Raw genomic sequence first — 21,275 nt, 5'->3', positions numbered from 1 at the left:
TTAGATTCAGGAATTCCTTGTACACCCTTCCCCTTTTAAATTTAATTTGTGCTTCCAATTTCTGCAGCAAGTCCCTCCCCAGCAGCGGCTCAGGGGAGTTGGGCATAAAAAGGATGGATGTGGGACGGGTGGGGTTAAAGTGGTTCCTGTGCTTAGGAAAGGGAGCTCCAAGGGTCCCCGGTGTCCCCACTCCCATCCAAAGGTGGGAAAACCCGGGATGGTTGGGAATGGGGGTCCCGGGTGTCCCCGGTGCTGAGGAAAGGAGGGGCCCAGGGGGTCCCGGGCAAGGCAGGAATAGGGGCCCAGGGGGTCTGTGGGCCAAGGCCAAGGGGGCTCTGGGGGCAGGGAGAGGCGGGATGTCCGGGAAAGGGGCGCAGGGCTGTCGGTGCCGGGTCAGGGGGTGCAGGGGGAACCCATGGCCGGGAATGGGGGTCCGGGGCTCCCCGGGCTGACGGGAACAGGGGATGCCGGGGCTGGGAGAGGAGGATCCCCGGGCAAGGGGCTGCGGGGCGGGGTTGGGGCAGGATAAGGGGGCGCGGGGGGTCCCGGGGCCGGGGAAGGAGCTGCGGGGGGGTCCCGGTGCCTGGGAATGGGGATTCCAGGGGCTCCCGGGGTGGCTCCCCAAAGCCCCTCCCAGGGGGGAGCAGGAGCCGGCTCAGGAGCTGTGGGGAGAGAAAAGGGGCCGAGCCCGGCACGGGGGGACACGGGGGAGTCCCGGGCGCTCCGAGGGGGGGACACGAGCCCTGGGGACCCCCCTCACCTTCTCCTGCAGGGGAGGCCGAGCCCCAGCCCCGGCAGACGGAGCCAAGACGGAGCCCCCGAGCCCCGGCAGCATCTTGGGGGGGCGTCCGGCGGCAGCTCCGGGGGCGGGAGGGGCAGGACCTGGGAAAGGGACCGGGATGGGCTGGGACCGGCTGGGATGGGCTGGGACACCGGGACACACTGGGATACACTGGGACATGCCGGGACACACTGGGACACACCGGGACACACCGGGCCCAGGACTGGCACCCATTGGGAGCAGGATCAGAGCACACTGGGACCCAGCAGGACCAGAACTGGGGAACAGGGATCAGAGTGGGACCAACTGGGATATACTGGGGTTAGACTGGGAGTGACTGGGATCGTACTGGTGGAAACTGGAACCTCACTGGGACAAGTGGATGTGGCTGGGAATGACCATGAGTTTTCTGTGGGCAACTGTGATATACAGGGAGTGTCTGTGACCAGACTGGGAGTGACTGGGAACACACTGGGAGAGACTGGGGGTAACTGGGTCTACACTGGGGAAACTGGGATCCATGGATGTTCCATTGGACAGGAGGTCACAGCTGGAAACCACCTGCACTGTGTGGAGACCTGGGAAGGAGGAGAGAAGTGACCCATGGAGTCGTGTCCCAGCCCTGTTGGAAAGCAGATAGAAATCTCCCAGGACCCCGGGCACACAGGCTTAGAGGCAGAAAAGAATGCAGGGGCTGGTTTGAAACCCTCGGGGAAACTGAGATCCATAAAGTCACACAGACATGAAGTGGGAATGTGAGTTTTAGTTTTAGGTGAGTAAAAATATGCCTTAAGTGCCTTACATGCCGTAAGCAAAGAAGAGACTGTATTAATTGATGGAAAAGCCCTAAACTCCAGTTTAAAGTTCAGCAGCATTACCTTGTACAAAGTTAACTGAGTCCTAGATATAATATAAACATACCAGAGCATTGCTGACATTGCCAGACAGAATAGACAGGCTGTAGGCACAGGCCTTGTGTAAGAAATGATTCCCATTGTCACACAACTGTGTTAGACCAGGAGAGGTGCAAAAAGACAGGAACAGCATCGTGTTTGTGGCTGGTTGGATGATTTAGGAATAGAATTCATTGTATCGGGGCTGCTGCTGCTGCTTCTGCTTGGGCCATGGGGACTCTGTGCTGGAAGGCATTTTGCATGATGGCCCAGACTGTAACAGCCTGACCTAGGTGGGGCTGATCCAGCCATGCCATAAACTACTTTTCCAAGCAGCAGCACCTCTCTTGTTCCTGGGCTGGCCGCTCCAACTTGCCAGCTGTCCATCAGCAATGTGCCCGCTGCTCCTGCCTGCTGCCAGTCCTTCCCTGGCAGTGACAGCAGGAGCTGCTCCTGCCGCCGGCAGCTCCTGTGCCTGGAGTCCCTTCCCGTGCTGGCAGCACCAGCTGCCTCTTGCCTTCAGCCCAATGCCTGCCTGCACCTCGGCCTGCCTTTGCCAGCTCTCTTTTCCCAAGCCTTTGACTCCCAGGCTTCTGCCCCAGCCCAGGGACATTTGTTATTCCCATCACCTGCTGCTTTGACGCCAGGAACCATTCTGGTTTGACCTAAGATGTGAATCATGAAGATTGTGGTGCTTTCTTGTCCACAATGTCCTGTTAAGACCCAGAACACGCTGTTCTTACAGCTGGGATTGTGGCTGTTCCTACACCATTTATTCCACACTGCAGGACTAAAGAAAATCTCTCCTTTTCCTTACTGAGTTGAAGCTACAGCTTAGTGCAAGTATGTGTTACAAGAGAATGAATGCCATAATCCTCCCTTTTTTTTTCAGTCACTAGTGGATAGCTCCCTGGAGAATACAGAACAACTCAACAATGTTGTGCATACAATGAAGAAAAGGCAACAAAAATTCCCTCTGAATGATGAGGTTAGAAAACCTGATTTAATCTGTGTCACTGTTTCTCACCACATCTACTTAAACTGATAAGAAATTCAGCTGATTTTCTCCACACTGAGGAAGTTTTGCAATGAAGCAGCAGCGTGTCATGATGCTAAATAAGAATCTGGCCTTACCTCTAATGGTCACTGCTGCAAAGTGTATCAGTGCACAGCAAGGCAGACTGGGTTATCACAATTATTCCTCCCCTCCCCTCCTGCACATCCCATTGTCTCCTCTGCAGAAGACACAGGCTATGAAAACAAGGCAAGGTTGCTCCCTCTTTTTCTTCTCCCACAGGACTTGTCAGACACCATGTTTTTTCAAAGGACTGCATGTGCCTCTCCCCAGCTTGCTTATTTCTCATTCTCCAAAAGAAGAGAGCTGAAGGAGTCTGAGGCATGTGAGTGCCTGATCTCTCTTTCCCTCTACAGGTTCTGCCTCCCCAAGCCCTGGTTCCCTGCTGTGCTTTGGCATGAGAGCCATTCCAGCCCGGAACACAAGGGCAGTGGAGTTCAGCTGCAAAGCCTCTCTCTGCACTGGGATTGCTTTGAGCCTGCAGCCTCCATGGGCAAGGGCTTTGTGGGAGCAGGGCCAGCACAGCCTGTGCCCTGCACACAGAGCCAGGAAAAGGAGCAGATCCTGCTGCCTTCTGCTGCTGCTGATCCCAGCAGCAACTCCCCTGGCAGTTCCTGCAGGGAACTCCACCCCAAGGGCTTCCATCCCTGTCGTGGCTGGGAGAACTTGTTGCTTCCCAGTTCTCCCCCATCCCTGTGGATTGTGGAGCATGTCAGCACAAGTGTCCGTGGCCCTTCCTCCCTGCCCAGCCTGCAGCAGTCCCAGTCCCTGTTGCCTCCCCCTTGCTGCAGCTCCTTGGCCAAAGTGCTGCCAAAGGCAGCGGAGCTGGCTCAGGATCCCTGTTGGCTCCTGGGCTCCAGGATGACCTTCAGAGGGACACTTGGAGCGCTTCCTGAAGAGCTGCCCGTGGCCTGGGGGGTGGATTTGTCCTCCCTGGGTGGCTCTGCTTGGAGTTGGACGCTGCGTGGAGTCCCGGAGTTTTCTCAGCAGCCTTTGCAGCCAGTTCTTGCCCAAGGTGTGGCTCTGCTGCCATCCCAAATCTGTGCCTGCCTTGCCCAGCCTGAGTGCAAGTGGGGCATGTGCTGGGCATGGCTGGAGAATTCCATGGACAAAATCCTTTCCTGTCGTCACCTTTACATCTGCTCATTGCTCTGGGCAGCACAAATCTACACTTCTTTTAGTGGAAACATGGAATTGCTTGCAGATCCTTACATCTGCAATACTCATGTACAAATACAGAACACTCAACTTTGGTTTAAAAATGAAAAAAATATTTTAAATTGCTATACCCACACTGCCAGTATAGAAACACACAAATATAAAGGTTTAGAAAACTAGTTTATTGTTACAATTGTGCTATATAAATAAATACAATTATAACATTCAGTTAAAAAAATTAATTTATTGCAACCCTGTACAACCACTCAGTATACAGAAATATCCATTGAAACTTACCAATTTAATGTATTAGATATTATTCCAACTGTACAGCCTATATAGAAATACAGAAATATTCAGTATCCCTGTCTAAAGGATCTTAGACCCAGTACTAAAGAAACAGAATTCTATAACCATACAACTCAAGGCATATTTAAATATTTGTACCCACATTGCTATTCAATATACAGATGTAAAACTATAATTTATATTTCTTATGACATAAAGGAAAGCATATAGAAATACACACACAAAAAACCTATCTATAAGTATACAAATGCCAATGTACCAATATAAGAATCCTTACAATTCTATCAACAAAACTATACAGTCATACATCTGAACAAGTCTGTCAGTATAAATACAGATGTCAGCACATCAATATACAGGCATCAAGAGAACAATAGACATACATATATAGCTGTACAAACACCAGTCTACATCAGGCTATATAAATATCCATCAAGTTCTAACTCTCTCAGTGCCACTGTAACCATCTCTAACTCCAAGTCCACCAGCAGGAATTGCAGCTGCCCAAGTCCCCGGGCTCTCCCTGGGTCTCTTCCTCCCGTGCAGAGCAGCTCTCCTGGACAGGGACAGCAGATGGGACCCGTGGGGAGCAAAGGGAACACTGAGTCAGGATGGGGCCGTTTCCCTTGGCAGCAGCTGCCCTTCAGTCAGGGCAGGGCAAATGGCAGCGCCTCCCCAGGAGGGTGAGAAAGAACAAGTTTGTCCAAAGGCCAGGGCCAAAGGCCAGGCCCCCCTCAGCCCCAGGCTGCCTGAGCGGCCCTGCGGCCTCAGCCGGGCTCTGGGCTGGCAGCAGCAGCTCCCTGGGCACTGCTGGAGCTGGTGGCCTTCAGCTTCTCCCTGCTGCCTCCTGTCAGTGCCCGCCTGTGCTCAAGGTCTGCAGGGCAGCTGTGGCCAAAGTGGAGCCTCTGCAATTGGTTCCAAGGGCTGGCAGAGCTGCAGGCCCGGAGCCCTGTGTGCTCCCTGCTGGCCCCTCCATCCCCTGAGCCCCAGCGTGCCCTGGGCAAAGCCCCGGCCCCCTTCAGTTTCTTCAGCCCCTCACAGTCCTCTCAGCCTACTCCATCCCTTCGGAGCCATCCCGGGGCCTTGGAGCCGCCAGCGCCCTCAGCCTGTGCCACTTCCCTGTGCCCTGAGTGCCCCCGTGGCCCTCTGCTCCCCCAGAGCCCTCAGTGCCCCCAGCAGCTCAAGGGCACTGTCCCTGCAGCGTCAGCGCCTCCTCAGCCCCCTCAGCCCCCTGTGTCTCCCTGTCCTTCAGCAGCTCCTCAGGGGACGGTGCCTGGGGCCACCGGCAGCTCCCAGCGCTCCAGGGACACCCGGGGCTGGAACTGCTGCTCCGCCCGGCCCGGCCGCCAGCTGGGACCCAGCACAGACACAGGGGACACAGGGGGCACAGGGGGAAAAACAAGAGCTGAAAAAGGCACCCCAGGGGGGACAGAGGGAAAAATGCAGCCTGGGCCTACACAAACATCACTCCATCCCCCTGCACCAATTCACAGACCAGCACAGAGCCTTTGCTTTGTGATGTCAGGGCACGGTTGCCACGTGCTCGTGGTGACATCACAAGGTTGCCTTGGAGCACGGGAGGCCTCAGGGGTGTCAGAGCGGCTCTTGAGTTCGCTCGGTGCAGGAGTTTCCTCCTGTGCTGGAGGTTTTTGTCAGTGTTCACTGACAAGAAACTTGGTTTTTCTGTTTTTTCAAGCAGTCTGAAAACTTGCACAGCAGTTCCCACAATGATTGGGCAACTCGCTGCTGCAGTTTTCACTGCTTATGGAATAGGTTATTCAACCTATTTCATGACACACCTGGCACGTAAGTAGAGGTTTTCCCTGGGTGTCACCTAACCTGGCTTTTGTGTCTTCCTGCTCTTTCGTAACAGAAAGACCATTTGGATGCCACTTGGGTAAAGCTCCTTCTGCCAACACGTTCATCTCCAAAGGGGGTGTCTGTGCCCAGGGCTGTGCGGGCAGCATTTGCAAGGGAACCTGTAGGGGTTGTGTTCCCTCCATGGGACAGTCTGTGGCAGCACAGTCTGTCATTTCCTCCCTTTGCTGGGTCAAGCAGCACAACTTTAAAAATGGGGGCTGGGAGACCTTCTAAAAATGCTCCGGTTGTTTGCAGTTTCCTCAAAGAATCTGGTTCATTTTCCTTTGCCCACTGCAGGTCACCTGAGCCGGGTATTCAGAGGGGCCAATCCAGAGGTGAGTGAGAAAGGAACATTTGATGTTCCTGGTGTTTAACAATTGTGCAGGAAGCTGTGATCTTGGCCTGTGGCAGTAGAGAGTAGAGGGCCGGCTGAGTAGGCTGCAAGAAAATCCATTTCCATGTCTGCAGCAGCAAGAGCAAAGGCATCACTGGCTCTTTCCTAATTGTGCATTGCAGAGCTTTAAAAGAACTAAAAGCCCAGTTTTGCAGAAAGAATGTTGCCTGCCCAGAGTAGCCAGGGGGGATTATCTAATTCAGAGCAATTTGCAGTCCACTTGAATCAGCCCATTTGAATTTAGTCTGAGGGACTTAGAATCCCATTGCTATCAAAGATGATGATTTGTGCTTAGTAGAGCTGGCTCTAGAGCTGAACAGAAAGAAGGTTATAAATGACAGGTAATGGCCTGTGTCTCACACTCCTGTCTGTCCACAGAGCACAGAACCAAGGGAAGATTCTTCTCTGGCTCCTTGTGCTCCTGGAGAAGAGGCCAGAGAGGAGCCCAGTGACCACCAGGCTCCAGCTGTGGTCACACCACAGCCTGAACTATCCCAGACAGTAAGTGCCAGTTCTGGAGGGTGCTGTCTTTAGTGCAAGGCAGAGCTGCAAGTTTCTGAGCAGCCAGCTCTTGCTGTTGGTGGCTGAGGATGCTGAGTGCTGGAGTCCTGCCAGGAGCCAGCCATTCCCCTCAGCCAGTGACCGCTGGAAAATGGGCTTTGAGCTGTCCTGTTTAGGCCCCAGCTTGCTGGGATTCTGACAGGGGCAGCATCTCACAGTCACTTGCTCTGCATTTGTGTCTACAGAACATGGAGGCAGAGGCACAAGCAGAGCTGTCTGTATTTCCCATGGATATCATTGTAGTGAAGAGGAGGAACACCAGAGACTTGAGAAGAATTCACTACCACTGGAACATCTATCGGCTGAGGCGCCTTCTCCAAAACGAGGCGAGTGGAGGAGTGGCAGCCACTCCACTCATGAAACCTTCTCCCCCTTGCTCTTCACAGAACTTTGGTGAGGAGCTTCAGGCAGAGCTGCAGGAAACCCAGGCGAGGATCAGGACAACAGACGAGAGGCTGGAGGAAGAAATGACTGGCAGCGACGAGTCCCGAGATTCCTGCGAGGACCAGAAACTGTCCCAGGCAGAAGCGCTGCCGGTTGGGCATGTTCTGAAGATGGGGGAGGAGAAGAGGACTCCATGGGAGGAGGTAGAACATCTGAACAGGAGCTGCAAGTGTGTCTGCAGCCCTTGGAGGGGGAAAAGAGTTCTTTCAGAGAAATGGAATGGACATTTTGGCAGTCATCCTTCAGAAAATCCATGCAAATGGATTTTGGAGGAAATGGAAAATTAATCTGGCCATGAACTTGAGTAAAACCAGCCTTTGGGATTGTTCCATCCAGTTAGAGAAGTGAACATCAGAAAAACCCATGGCAGAGCCCTGCATGTGGCTGACAGCACCTCCCTAAGGGCTTGCATTTGAAATGGGATCTGGGGCTAATCTCTGCCAGCCACTTTTCTGACACAAACTCCTTTGTTGTCTCAGATCTCCACAGGCTCTTCTGTTGAACCTGCAGCAGCAACAGCAGCAGCAGTGTCACCTAAAGGAGCCTTTGCTGCCCCAGCTCAGAAGTGGAGCCCGGGCAGTTGGTTCACCTCCAGCAGTGACACAGCTGCTGCTCAGCAACAGGAGGTGGAGGATGACTCCCTGGAGCTCCTGAGTACGTCTGGTGTCTTTCTTCTCTGAGGGACAGTGCACTGTGTGCACGTGTCAGCACAGCTGCACCAAATGATCCTCCTCACTGTGGTGTCCCAGGGGCATTTAGGGCTCCCCACAGGAAATGCTGTGCTCCAAGGCAGCAAGAGAGTGCTCTGGGTGTTGCTGCTGCCTCTGAGGGCAGCTTGGACGTGCTGGGCTTTGCCTGAGCTTCCCTGTCTGCTGAAGGCAGAAGCAGGGCTTGTTCTTGCATCAGCAGAAGGCTGTGACCTAGGAAATGATGTGGGCAAGTCCTGTGTGCTAGTGGCCAAACTGGATAGAATGGTTAGCTTCCTAAATTCTCCTTAGACTCCTGACTTCTCACCGATCACCAGAGCAAAAAATTTCACAGAATTTCTTTGGTTTTGGCGTTTTGTTTCTTGGTTGAGGTTTTGGTTTTAGTTTGGGTTTTTTTATGGATTTTTTGGGGGAGAGTTTTTTCTCCATCCTGAAGGAATTCTTCTGCCCCATGTGTCTTTCTGGTGTCATTTTTATCACTGTTGTTCTAATCACTACTACATCTACAGGTTTTTCTTTGGTTGGGTTTTTTTTTCAATAATATTATATTTTGTCAGTAAGAACTCCTTTTAAAGAACATCAGGTAACACAGAAACAGAGAGTCAGATGTGTTCTTTTTGTTCCCCTGTTGAAAAGACAGATAATTTTATCATAATCTGTATTTAATATCCTAGTTTTGTTCTTGGAAAGATGTGTCCAAGAAACACATCCCTGGGGCTTGATCAGATCAAAGTGCACTGTAGGCATTTCTCAGGAGCAAGCCTCCAGCCCCTCTGCTGTATATTCCTCAGATCCATGGCACTTTTCCATCCCTGATTCCCAGTCATTCCCATGACTGTTAGAATGCTGCCCATTGACCCAAGCCCTGCTCCGATCAGTCTCGAGGAACACACATCAAGCCCTCTGTGATTCTGCAGCACAAGTAATTGAATCTGCTTCTTGCCCAGAAGAGCTGCCAGTGCTGTGCTCTCAGATAAGACCTGGGGGGCGCTGAGAACAGAGCCCAGGTGACTCTGTGTCTCCCATCAGCTGTTGGCACAAAAAGGGCCTTGATGTGCACCTGGGTGTGTCTGAGCTCAGAGCCAATCCTGCTGTGTCCTGAATGGGGTCCCCGGCTTGGAAGGGGCTGGGTGTGGCCGTGCCTTCTTGCCATGGCTTGTCAGGGCTGGTGCTGGGGCTTTGGCAGCTTTGTTGTGGTGGCTGCCCTGGCCCTGAGGGCCGCTGTGAGTGCAAAGGCTGGAGCCTTGCTGAGCTGGGAGAGTCCCGCTGCCGCCTGGCCGCTGCAGCGCGGAGCTGCCCCGAGGCAGCAGCCCCTGCTCTGGGCCGGCTCCTGCATGGCCTGGGCTGGGCTCAGCCAGGGGCAGCATCTCCTCTGGGCAGCTGTCCGTGTCCCGCCGGCCCCTGAGGAGGGAGCACTGCTGTCCTTGCTGCCCTTGCCCGCTGCGGGAAGATGGGCACGTGTGCGGGGCTGAGAGGGCCAGTGCAATGGCAGGGACTGATCCCTGCTCTCAGGGGGAGGAGGAGCACTGTGCTTCTCCACCTGGGCCACGGCCAAGGGCGTCTTCCAGCTCAGCCTGCTCATCACGGCTCAGGCTCCTGCTGCTGCTGCTGGAGGCCCCTTAGCATTGCTTACAGCATCAGCTGCTTTGCTTTACAAAGGGAAAGGCATTCTCTTGGCCAACTGCTGCAAGGTGGAGAAGGTGCCCTCCTCTCCTGGGAATGCATCTCCCTCTGCTTTGTTTTCTCTCAAGAGATCTCTTCAAAGGCCTGTGGAAAATCAGGCTCTGTGCTGGCCTGCTTGTACTGCAGAGCTGCCTGTCTTGTTGCGCTTGTTGGTGTTACCCAGCTGAGCACAAAGGACTCAGAAGGCCAGACTGTACAGCCCCAGTGGGGCTGCCTTTTGTATCTCTTGGATGGTGGGATCTCTGCTTTCAAGTGAGCATCTTGCATTTTGTTTCCTTCAGGGAAAATGGTGAACGTGGAAAATCCCCGCAGGAAATACATTGAACTGGAAAATGTTGGCAGAGGGTGAGTCCAACTACAGTTTCTTCTCCACAGTCATGGGGCAGGTAATTTGCTGCTGGAATATCTACCAAGTGTGAAGTGAGGCACGCTGGAAACATTCAGACACTGGGTTAGTCTGCCCCATGTCTCAGTACCAGCCAGAATTTGTAAGTGTGATCAGGAGGCATTGTCAAAGACACTTGTATTTCATTGCCAGAAACAGCAACCTACCCCCAACCACAGCAGTGAGATAACAGTTCCCAGGAATATTTCTTCCCTAATGTTTGCTGAAGGAAATACTCTGTGCTCAGGATAAAAAATGCCCCATTTAGAAACTGAAACCCAAAATGAAAGAATCACCTGGCCTTTTGAGCTAAGGCACTAAAGCCCAATGCTTCAGGAACAGGCCCAGTGCCCATGCACTGGAGAGGAAAATGCATCATCTGCCTTCTGGCAGAGCCCTCCTGCATGCTGCAGGTTTGAGGCATTTCCAGCAGACATCTCCTGTCTGGGCTGGCTTTCACTCCAAGATCTAAATGGCTTCTCCTTTCTTTGCTGCTCTTTTGTCTCCAGGGGCTTTGGAGATGTTTGCAGAGCGGTCGACACTGCCACAGGAGGAGAGGTAAATGTCAAGAGCCCCTGCAGATCCTGCTGCTCTCCAGGGCTTTCCTCTCTTGTATCAGCTGGGGCTGGAGCTGTGGCTAGAGCTGTGCTGCAAAGGCACAAGAAGCACAGACTGGTGCCAGCCTGCCAAGTGCATTTGAGACAGTCTTTGTCCTGCTCAGCTGCCAGGAGGAAGGCAAGGAGGGCAGCGGTTCCTTTCAGAGAAGGACGCTCTCCCTGGCTCTCAATTGCTCCAACAAAGGTGCTGCCTTAGAGCATCTCACTGCTCTCTGGGCCGACGGCTTCAGAGTGCTGAATTCTCCTTTCTGACTGCCAGCAAATCCATCTGAATGTTCCTGGCAGTTCCTCAGCCACCTGCAGTGCTGCACGTGGGAACTGCACATAGGGAGAGATCTGCAAGGCCTCCCTAAAAGCCCCAAGCCCTGCCTATAGCCCAAGATGTATCCACAGAGTACCAAGGCACGCTTTACTTCTTCTGAAGTGCAGACAGAGAAACAGAGAGTGTGCTCAGAGCTTTGGGGGTGATAGCTGAGACATGATTGTTAACAAGTGGACAAGGCAAAATGTCAGTGGCCACGTGTCCTGTAAGTGGCCCCCAAAGGAGCAGAGAAATGAGCTGTTGGAATGTCAGTTCCTAATGACTCCTTTGTCTAATCCCAAGGCACTTTGGCAAGGCTCACTCGTGTCATTGCTAAATCACTCATCCTGTGTGTGCTGTGGTCTCGTGCCACCAACTTCTAAAGTTGCTGATTTTCAATGTCATTCTAGGTGGCCATCAAGAAAATTGATCTTCAAGGACTCATGATTGAAGACCTTCTAACGGAAATCAGAGTCCTGAGGATGAGCACAAGTCCCCATATTGTAAATTACTTAGACAGGTGAGTGATCATGGTCTCATGTCATGAAGGTTTGTTTACAAACTAAAAGCATGCAATGTTAAAAACCCACTTTGGACAGTGGCAGAAAAGAGAGCTGGTAATTATTGGGTAATTATTATTTCTCTACTCACCTCCAATGGATGGGAAGAGAGTGTATTTTGTCTGCATGAGTCTTCCCTGGCTTTCAAACACATAGTTGAAAAATTGTTCAAAAACCTGCATCAACCCTACCATACTAAGTCAATACCCTGTAAGCTCACTGCCTCCATGTTGTCTCAGGATTGATTTTTTAAGGTTTCTTTAATGCTGATGAAGCATCCTAGAGAGGATTTCCCATTGGATTGTTGCCCCCTTTTCCATGGCTGTCCATGCCAGGAACACTAGGTGCTTATTTCCAGAAATACCCCGTGTGACAGGTTTTTCATCTTGGCTGTTACTAAACTGCACTTTTTGCCTGCTGGCCGTCTAAAACATCTCCTTTTTCACAGATGTGCTGTTCTCCTTGAGACTGCACAGACTGCAAACAATGCACAGCCTGGAGGGAATGTCTATTCCTTTCATTCTGTCCTTGTCACAAAGGGATCCAGAAACAAGAATCAAGCAAAGAAACCAACACATGCATGTTCACTGCATGGCCTTGTTCACTTCTTTCAGCTACCTTGTGCGTGAGGAACTCTGGCTGGTGATGGAGTTCATGGATGGAGGCACTCTGTACGACGCTGTCAAGGAGACCTACATGACAGAAGACGAGATTGGGATCGTCAGTCGGGAGGTCAGTCAGGGATCCCAGCTGTGCTTCCCAGGGCTGGGGCAGGACTGTCTGGGAAAGGGGCTCAGAACAGGAGCCATTCCATGGGCCAGGCTTTGTTTCTGTGTCGCTGGAATTCTCTGGGCAAGCAAGAGCATCCCATGTGAACTGCCTGCCAGTGCCCCTGCACTCACTGGACTCTGTTCTTGTCCTCTTCTCTCCTGCTCTTGCATTCTCACTCTGGCTCTTGTATTTGCTTTTCTCCATCTTACCTCTCTAAACTTTGGCCTGCACTGCATTCCTTGCCTGTAAAAGCAAAGGTGGTGGTGGCAGCATTTCAAAGGAACAGCAAAAGAAAAATGAGAGACTCATTTCTCTCAGTCCTTAGCTGAAAAGGTTAGCAGTGCAGCCAAAATGCTCTTGACTTCTTAGCACATCCACTGCAGCAGCATCATCCTGGCTGGTTTGCAGGGCAGAGTCTACACCAGCAGTTGCTGTTGCTCTTTGACAAGCTGACATGCCTTTCTTTAGAAGGGTGCTGCTCTGCCAGTGTTGGAGCAGCAAGCTCTTCCTCTCAATGGCACTGTGTTCTGCCATTCCTCCCCATTCCCCTGGAGAGGAAATCTTGGAGAGCTGTTTCCTTTCTTGTGTGATGAAATTCCATCCCTGATTTTTGCCCTCCTGTTTCTGGTTTCTCTCTCAGTGCCTCCAAGGACTGAATTACCTCCACTTCCACCACGTGATGCACCGAGACTTGAAGAGCCCCAACATCCTCCTCAGAACCGATGGCTCTGTCAAGCTGGGTCAGTATATTCTTGGTCAGGTGCAGCATTCCAGGGATATGGGGGGTGTGGGGCTGCTTGGAGTGACTGCCAGCTCCCCAAAAATGGTGCTGGTGGCAGTGCAGGGAGCCCTGCTGTGAGCTGACCACACAGTTGCAACGTGCACAGAGCTATGGCAGGGAACAAGCAGTCCAGAGTGGCATTGCTCTGTGTGTGTCCCTTCCAGAGAGAGGGAGCTACAAGTCTAAAGCTTCAGGGGAACAAAAGCCACTGCTGGAGGCAGTGTAAAAAATGTGGGGATTTTGGAAGTAGCCAATGCCATATTTCCTTGGCTAAAGTGCTGAGGAAACAGAGCAGGGACTGTTGCAGGAGATTCAACAGCACATTCTCCAACTTCTACTGGGCAATTCTTTTGCTTGCTTTCCTAATTGCACAGGATTCAAATCAAAACAGTCTTTTGCTTTCTCCCCAGCTGATTTTGGCGTGTCTGCTCTACTCACCCCTGAGCAGAGTAGACGCAGCTCAGAGGTCGGCAGTTACTGGTGGAGAGCACCTGAGCTGGTGAAAGGTCACCCATATGGCCCCAAAATTGACATCTGGGCCTTTGGGATTGTGACAATTGAAATGGTGGAAGGAGAACCTCCCTACTCTAATGAAACTCCTCGCTCGGTAAGGTGTAAATACTCTCTGATCCCGCTGTCTTTCTCCCCCAGCCCACCTTCTGTGTGCCATTGGACAAAATCCCATTGCCATCTGCTGGAACTACTTCCACCATGGTCCCTTTCTGAAAATGTCCCTGCAGCACATCAGCATCTGCTGGAGTTTTGGTTGCATCACTGGGGGAGCTCAAGCCTTATCCCACACAAACCATCTCCCTTCTCAGGCAATATTTGGCTTTGGCTTAGAAGTCGTTCCAGCTTTTTTGGCCACATAGATGGCCCCACTAACAGGAAACAACCATCTTAGAGCTGCTGTTCTCTTTCTTGAAATGAAGGGAAGAAACCTAAACCCAACCAAGTTTCTAAAAGAGTGATTTGGAGAGAAGAAGCAAGCAAAAGGTGTCTGATGGCAGCTGTGCTTTAGGGACCAACAAGCATTGCAGAGATGCTTTGCATGTAATAATCCTTGGAAATAGTAGAGTGAGTTAATAGAGCAAAGTCCCTCTTCCAAATAGCCTGCCAAGCTGGTCAGGTGAATCCTCAGAAAAGCAAAGGGGCTTTTGCTGATGTAGTTTCCACTAACAAGGTCAGTCAATGAAATCAGCTGCCAAGGCAAGATCTGCTGCATGTTGGAAAAGCTGTGGCTGCCTCGCGCTTTGGGGTTTTGCTGGTCCAGGAAAGTCATCTCTGCCTCTGTGCCATGGCAGAAACTGCCACTGCAGAGTGCAGCTTGAACAATGGGATCTGGGAGAGCAGTTCCAGAGGTGAAAGAAGCAGCTGAGAGACTGGTGTTTCCTTTTTCTCCAGGCTCAGCTCCTGATAGCCACCAAAGGGACCCCAGAGCTGCAGCAGCCCAAGCTCCTCTCCCCTTTGCTGCGGGACTTCCTGAGCTGCTGCCTGCAGACAGACGAGGCGCGGCGCTGGTCTGCCCAGGAGCTGCTGCAGGTAAAATGCCAAGGGGCTGCAGGGAAACAGTGTCCCAGGGATGGGCTCCTCCTCCACTCAAGTGCAAGGCATCAGATGAGCCCCCTCCTCCTCACCTCCACTCTTGGTGCTGTTCAAGTGCAAACAGCCAGGAGTCCTAGACTGGGCTGGGCTGGCAGGGACCTGGAAAGCTCATCTGGTCCAAGTGCCTTGCAGCTAGCAGGGGCATCTTGAAAGAGATCAGGATGCTCAGACCTGAAATCTTTCCAGGGCTGGGGCACTTAGCAACTCTTGCAGCAAACTCTGCCACTGCTGCCCCACTGTTGGTCCTTAGATCTACTCTGACTCAATCCCCTTTTCATTTAAAAAATATTCCCCTGCCTTTGAGGCTCTAAGCTTGGAAAGTATTGGCTTATTATTGTTTTATTTTTCCTTTGTGCAGCATCCATTTGTAACTCTGGCCAAGCCGACATCCAGCCTGGTGCATCTAATCATGATGGTGAAGGAGTGGAAGGCACAGAGAAGGATGAGACACCGACATTAGAACTGTTTGCTCCATCACCAGTCCAGAGAGGATTAGTGTAGGACAGTAGTTAGTAATTTTAATTAGGATTCAAGTGTTGGATTGTTGCATAGGATAGTAACGTAGGATATTAGCATTGATTGTAAACAAATAAATTTTGTGAAATCTCAACTCCTTGCAAAGATTCCCCTCCTTCAGAGCCTCTGAGAAAGCTCAACATTTCCTTCCATACTTAGAGGTGGAAAATGACATTGAGGGCTTCCTTGGTGCAGTTGGAAAGTGGTGAAGACTCTTCTTCAGTTATCCTCTCCAGACCACAGTGCCTTTGGAATGTGGCCCACTGGCTGGGTTTTACCCAGCTGTGGCACTTGTGTTTGAGGCAGAAAGGGCAGTGGCATTTGCAGGCAGAACCAAAGGACGAGTGGGGCAGCCCAAACACCCTGTGCATCTTGCAGGCCTTGAGCTCTGACTGGAGAGCATTTGAGTTCCTGCCCCTTGGATTTGTATCCCTAAGTGCAGTCTCTGTGTCTGGAGGAGAGTTTTGCCCCAGTGAGAAAGCAGCAAGGTCAGGGAGGCTGCTGGGAAAGGCGCAGAGCTGGTGCAGAGCTGTCAGCGGGCGCCAGGTGAGAGCAGGCCCCGCCTTGGCCAGGCTAGAGCCCCAGCAGAGCCCTGGCAGAGCCTGGAGCAGCCTGAGCCTGGGCAGGGGCAGGCTGGAAGGAGGCCCTTGGAGCTGCAAGAGGCAGCAGCCCGGCCCTGGGGGCCTCTTGGTGGCCCCGGGCAAATGCTGCGCTCTCAGAGCACAGCTGGCAGCCGGCTGCTCCCGAGGGGAAGCGCAGCCGTGCCGGGCACAGCACAGACTGCTGGCATGGGCCGCCCGCAGTCTGCACGGGAGGAGAGAAAGGCACAGCATAGCCCAGGGCTGCAGGCCTGCCTGAGGATTCCTACTTTTGTGCCGGCTGCCCTGGCACTCCTGGCAAAGGTGAGCAGTGTGTGCAGCACTCTGGGCACAGGGAGGGAGCCGGGCTGCTCCGCAGGCTCCAGCACAGGGCAGCGTCCTTCAGGCATGGCGCTTCTGCCTCCCGGGGGAACCGAGGCCAGCGCAAGGCAGGGACAGCTTGGCAAGTCACATCTGCAGCACAAAAGGGCCTCACACAGCTCTGCCAGGAAGCGCCTGCACTCCTGGAGCTCTGCACTCAGCCACAGCAAAGGGGTGAAATGCAGAGTGCTCTGCAGAAATATTCAAGGGCACCAGCCCAGCCTGCTTTGTGCTCTCTGGCACACAGCAAGCACTGTGCAACACAGCCCTGAGCTGCTGGAGAGAGGTGTTAAAAAGGAGCCAACTCTTGGATGAAATTAAATGGGGACAAAGGCATCAAAGCAAAAGAGAACTGTTTCTTAGTAAGGATTCACCTGAGCTGGGTGTGTATCTCGCTCTCCCAAGAGCCAAACACACACACAACACACACTCACACAGAACGCTGCTTTTTATTGCCTTGCCCAGCCTAGGGTGAACCGTGTCCCCTTTCCCTTTGGCTGGGTACTAGGGAACTTATATTCTCTCCCCACTGCCTCATTTTCTGTCCCCTCTTATCCTACTTCCCTTTTGGTCTGGTCTTCAACCTGGCCCCTCTCCCAGCTCACAGCAACACCCAACAAATTAACTAGAACAAATACAAACCCTAAAAAAAACCCAGAACAAACAACTTTCTTTCTTTTTTTTTTTTAATAACCTCTCAGGTGCAGCAAAATATGACCTCCTGTCTCACTGAGGGAATCAGGGATGAGCCTGTGCCTTGTGCTTGAGCAGTGAACTTGTTTGGAAGGGAGCAGAAGGGTTTCAGGAGGCAATTGGTGTTTTCTGTCTGAATTGCTGAAGGAAAGACACAATGTGGCTTCAGACAGCAAAAACATTTTCAAGGTGCATTAAGGAAATGCTTGTGAGCAATTCCCAGAGAAGGAAGGTGTTGAGAAAATGCTGAACTGTAACAAATCATGAATTCCCCTTGCATTACCAGACAGTGTTGAGCCCTCTATTCCCCCAGTGCAGTGACTGATGTGTGCAAGTGGCTGCCTTAGCCTTGAGAATAGAGTAGTCCTCCTAAGAAGGTAGTGGGAAAACTACTGGTAGGGGAAGAAAGTGATTGTAGGAGGCTCTTGAGCATCAGAGGAGAATTGGAGGAATGGGATGTTCCCCAAATGACCACCAGATACCCTCAAGAGAGCCCTACTCTCCTGTCAGGAACTTCTGAGAACTGATTTAAAACCTCGACTAATTGGAGAGAATGTTTAGCCTGTGAGTTTCAGCAAAGTAATGAGTAGGTCTTCTTTCCATGTTTACAAATTAGTAGGTGAGATTTCTGAGTGAGCACCTGTTAGAAAAGTGATTCCCCACCCACCCAGCACTGAAATAAAGTCATGCCTCCTTTCTCCCACTGAGCTGGCACCGGGGATTGGGCCCTGCTGGGTGACTTTCATTTCAGTCGCTTCTATTGCAAGGTGAAAATGAAACCTTTTCCAGCTGTTTCCCTCGGGGTTACCTTTTTGGGGGCCAAAGCTCTGTGCTGCAGCTGGCCCGGGTGTGTGCAGAGCAATGCAGCCTCCACAAAGCCCTTGATTTCCCCACAAGTCATGGGGATTTGTTGCCAGCTGTGCCCAGGTGTGGCAGGAGAAAGAGCCTGCAGTGCAGTGGGCGCCGTGCCCTGCCCAGCCGGGGCTCTCTGGCACAGAGGAGCAGCAGCACCAGCACCTTTCAACCCACTCCTGCCTTGGCCTCCCCTGGCACACAGAAGCCTCTGGAAATCAGCACCACCTGGCGCCTTCCCAGCTTGGAGCAGCTCCTGCTGCTGGGCACATCCTGCCACTTCTACTGCTTCCAAACACGAATCAAGGCACAGGTGGAGACGGACATGCAGAGAAGCCCTGGGCTTGTGCAATCAATGGCAAATGCATGGGGGAATGTGTTAGGAATTATTTCAGCTCTTATGCCAATACTGCCTTCTCTCCTTTTCTCTCTTCACATTTCCTGCTCTTTTCCCTCTCACATTTTCACCCCTTCCCCCTCTCAAGTCCCACAGTTTTCCTGTCATGTTTCCCTCCCAAGTTTTTTCATTTTCCCCATCCTTTTCATCTCCTTTTCCTCACACTTCACCTCTCACATTTCCCCACCTTCCCACTGTTTCCTGCTTTTTTCTGCCCTCATGTTTCTCACAATTTTCCCCTCACTTATCCTGCCCTTTCCTCTCCTCGCGTTTACTCACAATTTTCCCCTCACTTATCCTGCCCTTTCCTCTCCTCGCGTTTAGTCCTTTCCTCAGTCATTTTTCTTTGAATTTTCTCCTCACGTTTCTGGCTTCTGTTCTCATGTTTATAATCTTTTCCTCTCATATTTCTCACACTTTTCTCTCAAATTTACCATTCTTTCCCACTCATGTCCCTTATACTTTTTTTCTTGCATTGTGGCCATTTTTCAGTCTTGTTTTCTGACACTTTTCCCATCAAACTTCCCACCCTTTTTTTTCCTTTCATTTTTTCTGCCTTTCTCTGCCCTCTGGTTTCTCACTCTTTTCCCCTCAGGATTCTCACAGTGTTCCTCTCACATTTGCTGCCTGTTTTTCTCTCTTTGCCACTAAAGTTTCTCACTCTCTTCCCCTCACATTTCCCTCCATTTTTTCCTCTTCATTTCTCACCCTTTTCCGCTCATGTTTCTTAGAATTTTCCAACTGTATTTCCTGCCTTTTCCTCCTCTCACCTTCCTCTCCTATTTTCACTCCCATTTCTCACACTTGTCTCCTCACAATTTCGCCTTTTTCCCCCCTCACATTTCTTAACCCACTGGTTCCTGTCAGTGACTGCTCCTCTTCAGTAGTGGATGGGCTTCTCTTGTTTTCCCCTGCAATCCCCTACTCCAAAGAACGGGTGCCAGAGCAGCGCTCCTGCCTGGACCAAACCACTTGTGATGCTTCTTGATGCTAAACAGAGTCCATCTGCACAGGAAATGCTTTTGGCCCTCTTTTGGAGAAAAAAAATAAAAGCCTTTTTTTTAAAATGATCAATGCCTGGAGTTTTTTTTGTATTTTCACCTATTTGAATTGCCTTGACTTAAAAATACTGCCAGCTGACATTCCAAACTGGCTGGTCTATGTTTGTGTGCACAGAGCAAATGTGCCACACCGTGCCCATTTCCCGGGTGTCTGTTAATGTCCTGTTCAACAAAGGGCTGAAGGGAAGGACTCTCCCTGCCCCGCACGGCTCCAGAGCTGGAGCTGGGCTGGCAGGGGCCACAGACCGTGCTGGGAGGCCCCGCCTCAGCCTCATCCGCCATCGTGTGTGTGTGTGTCTGCCTCAGCCCCATCCGCCATCTTGTGTGTGTCTGCCTCAGCCCCCATCCGCCATCTTGTGTGTGTCTGCCTCAGCCCCATCCGCCATCTTGTGTGTGGCTGCCTCAGCCCCATCCGCCATCTTGTGTGTGGCTGCCTCAGCCCATCCGCCATCTTGTGCGTCAACCCAGTCCAGCTCTGAAGTGAATGTGTTGCTGTTTTGTCAGCAGTCAGGGCCAGCACCAAAAACACCAACACCAGCAGGACAGTCTACAGGATATGGCACAGGTTTGGCTCAAAGCAGCCTCTCTTTACTTGTCCCTGTCCTTTATCCATGAACAAGTCCCCAGGGCCACACACAGCAAATGTCACTTCCTCCTGCTGGCATTGGCAGACACGAGGCAGCTGCAGCTCCTGCACTTCTGCCTCTTCCTGGCCATCTCCCTGGCTGCCCTCCTGGCCAACGGCCTCGTCATCAGCGCCACAGCCTGCGGCCACCACCTGCACAGCCCCATGTTCTTCTTCCTGCTCCACCTGGCCCTCAGTGACCTGGGCTCCATCTGCACCACTGTCCCCAAAGCCATGCACAATTCCCTCTGGGACACCAGGAACATCTCCTACACTGGATGTGCTGCTCAGCTCTTTTTCTTTCTGTTCTTCATCACAGCAGAATTTTCCCTCTTGACCATCATGTGCTACGACCGCTACGTGTCCATCTGCAAACCCCTGCACTACGGGACCCTCCTGGGCAGCAGAGCTTGTGCCCACATGGCAGCAGCTTCCTGGGCCAGTGCCTTTCTCTATTCACTGCTGCACACAGCCAATACATTTTCCCTGCCCCTGTGCCATGGCAATGGCCTAGGACAGTTCTTCTGTGAAATCCCCCAGATCCTCAAGCTCTCCTGCTCACACTCCAACCTCAGGGAACTTGGGCTCATTGCTGTTAGTGCCTGTCCATTTTCTGGCTGTTTTGTGTTCATTGTTTTCTCCTATGTGCAGATCTTCAGGGCCGTGCTGAGGATCCCCTCTGAGCAGGGACAGCACAAAGCCTTTTCCACCTGCCTCCCTCACCTGGCTGTGGTCTCCCTGTTTGTGAGCACTGCCCTATTTGCCCATCTGAAGCCCCCCTCCATCTCCTCCCCATCCCTGGATCTGGCCCTGTCAGTTCTGTACTCAGTGATGCCTCCACTCCTGAACCCCCTCATCTACAGCCTGAGGAACCAGGAGCTCAAGGATGCCCTGAGGAAAATGATGCCTGGATCTTTTCAGAAGCAATAAACTCCCTCTTTCCTGCTCCAGAGGCTTCAGAATACAACTCTTCACAGTCTCAGACATTTTTTCCTATTTGTCTATTTTTTCATTGGGACCTTTCCTGTTTCTTTTTCTCGTGTTACTTCTTTGTGATGTCACATCCCATTTTCTGATGTCACAGACTCACCTTCTATGAAGTCACAGCTAGCTCTGTGATGTCACAACCCTTCCAGGGATGTCACACAGCTCACTCAGTGATGTCATGCAGCCACTCTGGAATGTCACAGCCCAATCTATGACTTCACAGCCCTATGATGTCATATAGCCACAGCAAAATGTCACATCCTGCTCTGCAATGTCACACACTCCCCTGTGATGCTGTAG

General features: G+C 52.0%; 1 protein-coding gene across 1 annotated transcript; it reads left to right on the top strand.

Moving 5' to 3' along the window:
* Positions 1–19,881: 19,881 nt before the first annotated feature.
* Positions 19,882–20,918, top strand: LOC310920898 (olfactory receptor 14J1-like; the record flags this gene model as incomplete). Its single annotated transcript, XM_083880960.1, has 1 exon — positions 19,882–20,918. Exon 1 carries the CDS (start codon positions 19,920–19,922, stop codon positions 20,916–20,918), a length of 999 nt encoding a protein of 332 aa, XP_083737086.1. The 5' UTR covers positions 19,882–19,919.
* Positions 20,919–21,275: the final 357 nt, after the last annotated feature.

This window comes from Zosterops lateralis, assembly GCF_965231275.1.
Source record: "Zosterops lateralis genome assembly, chromosome: 32".
Taxonomy (NCBI): Eukaryota; Metazoa; Chordata; class Aves; order Passeriformes; family Zosteropidae; genus Zosterops; species Zosterops lateralis.
The sequence above is the reverse complement of the archived record's forward strand: the minus strand, read 5'-3'. Positions and strand labels throughout refer to the sequence as shown.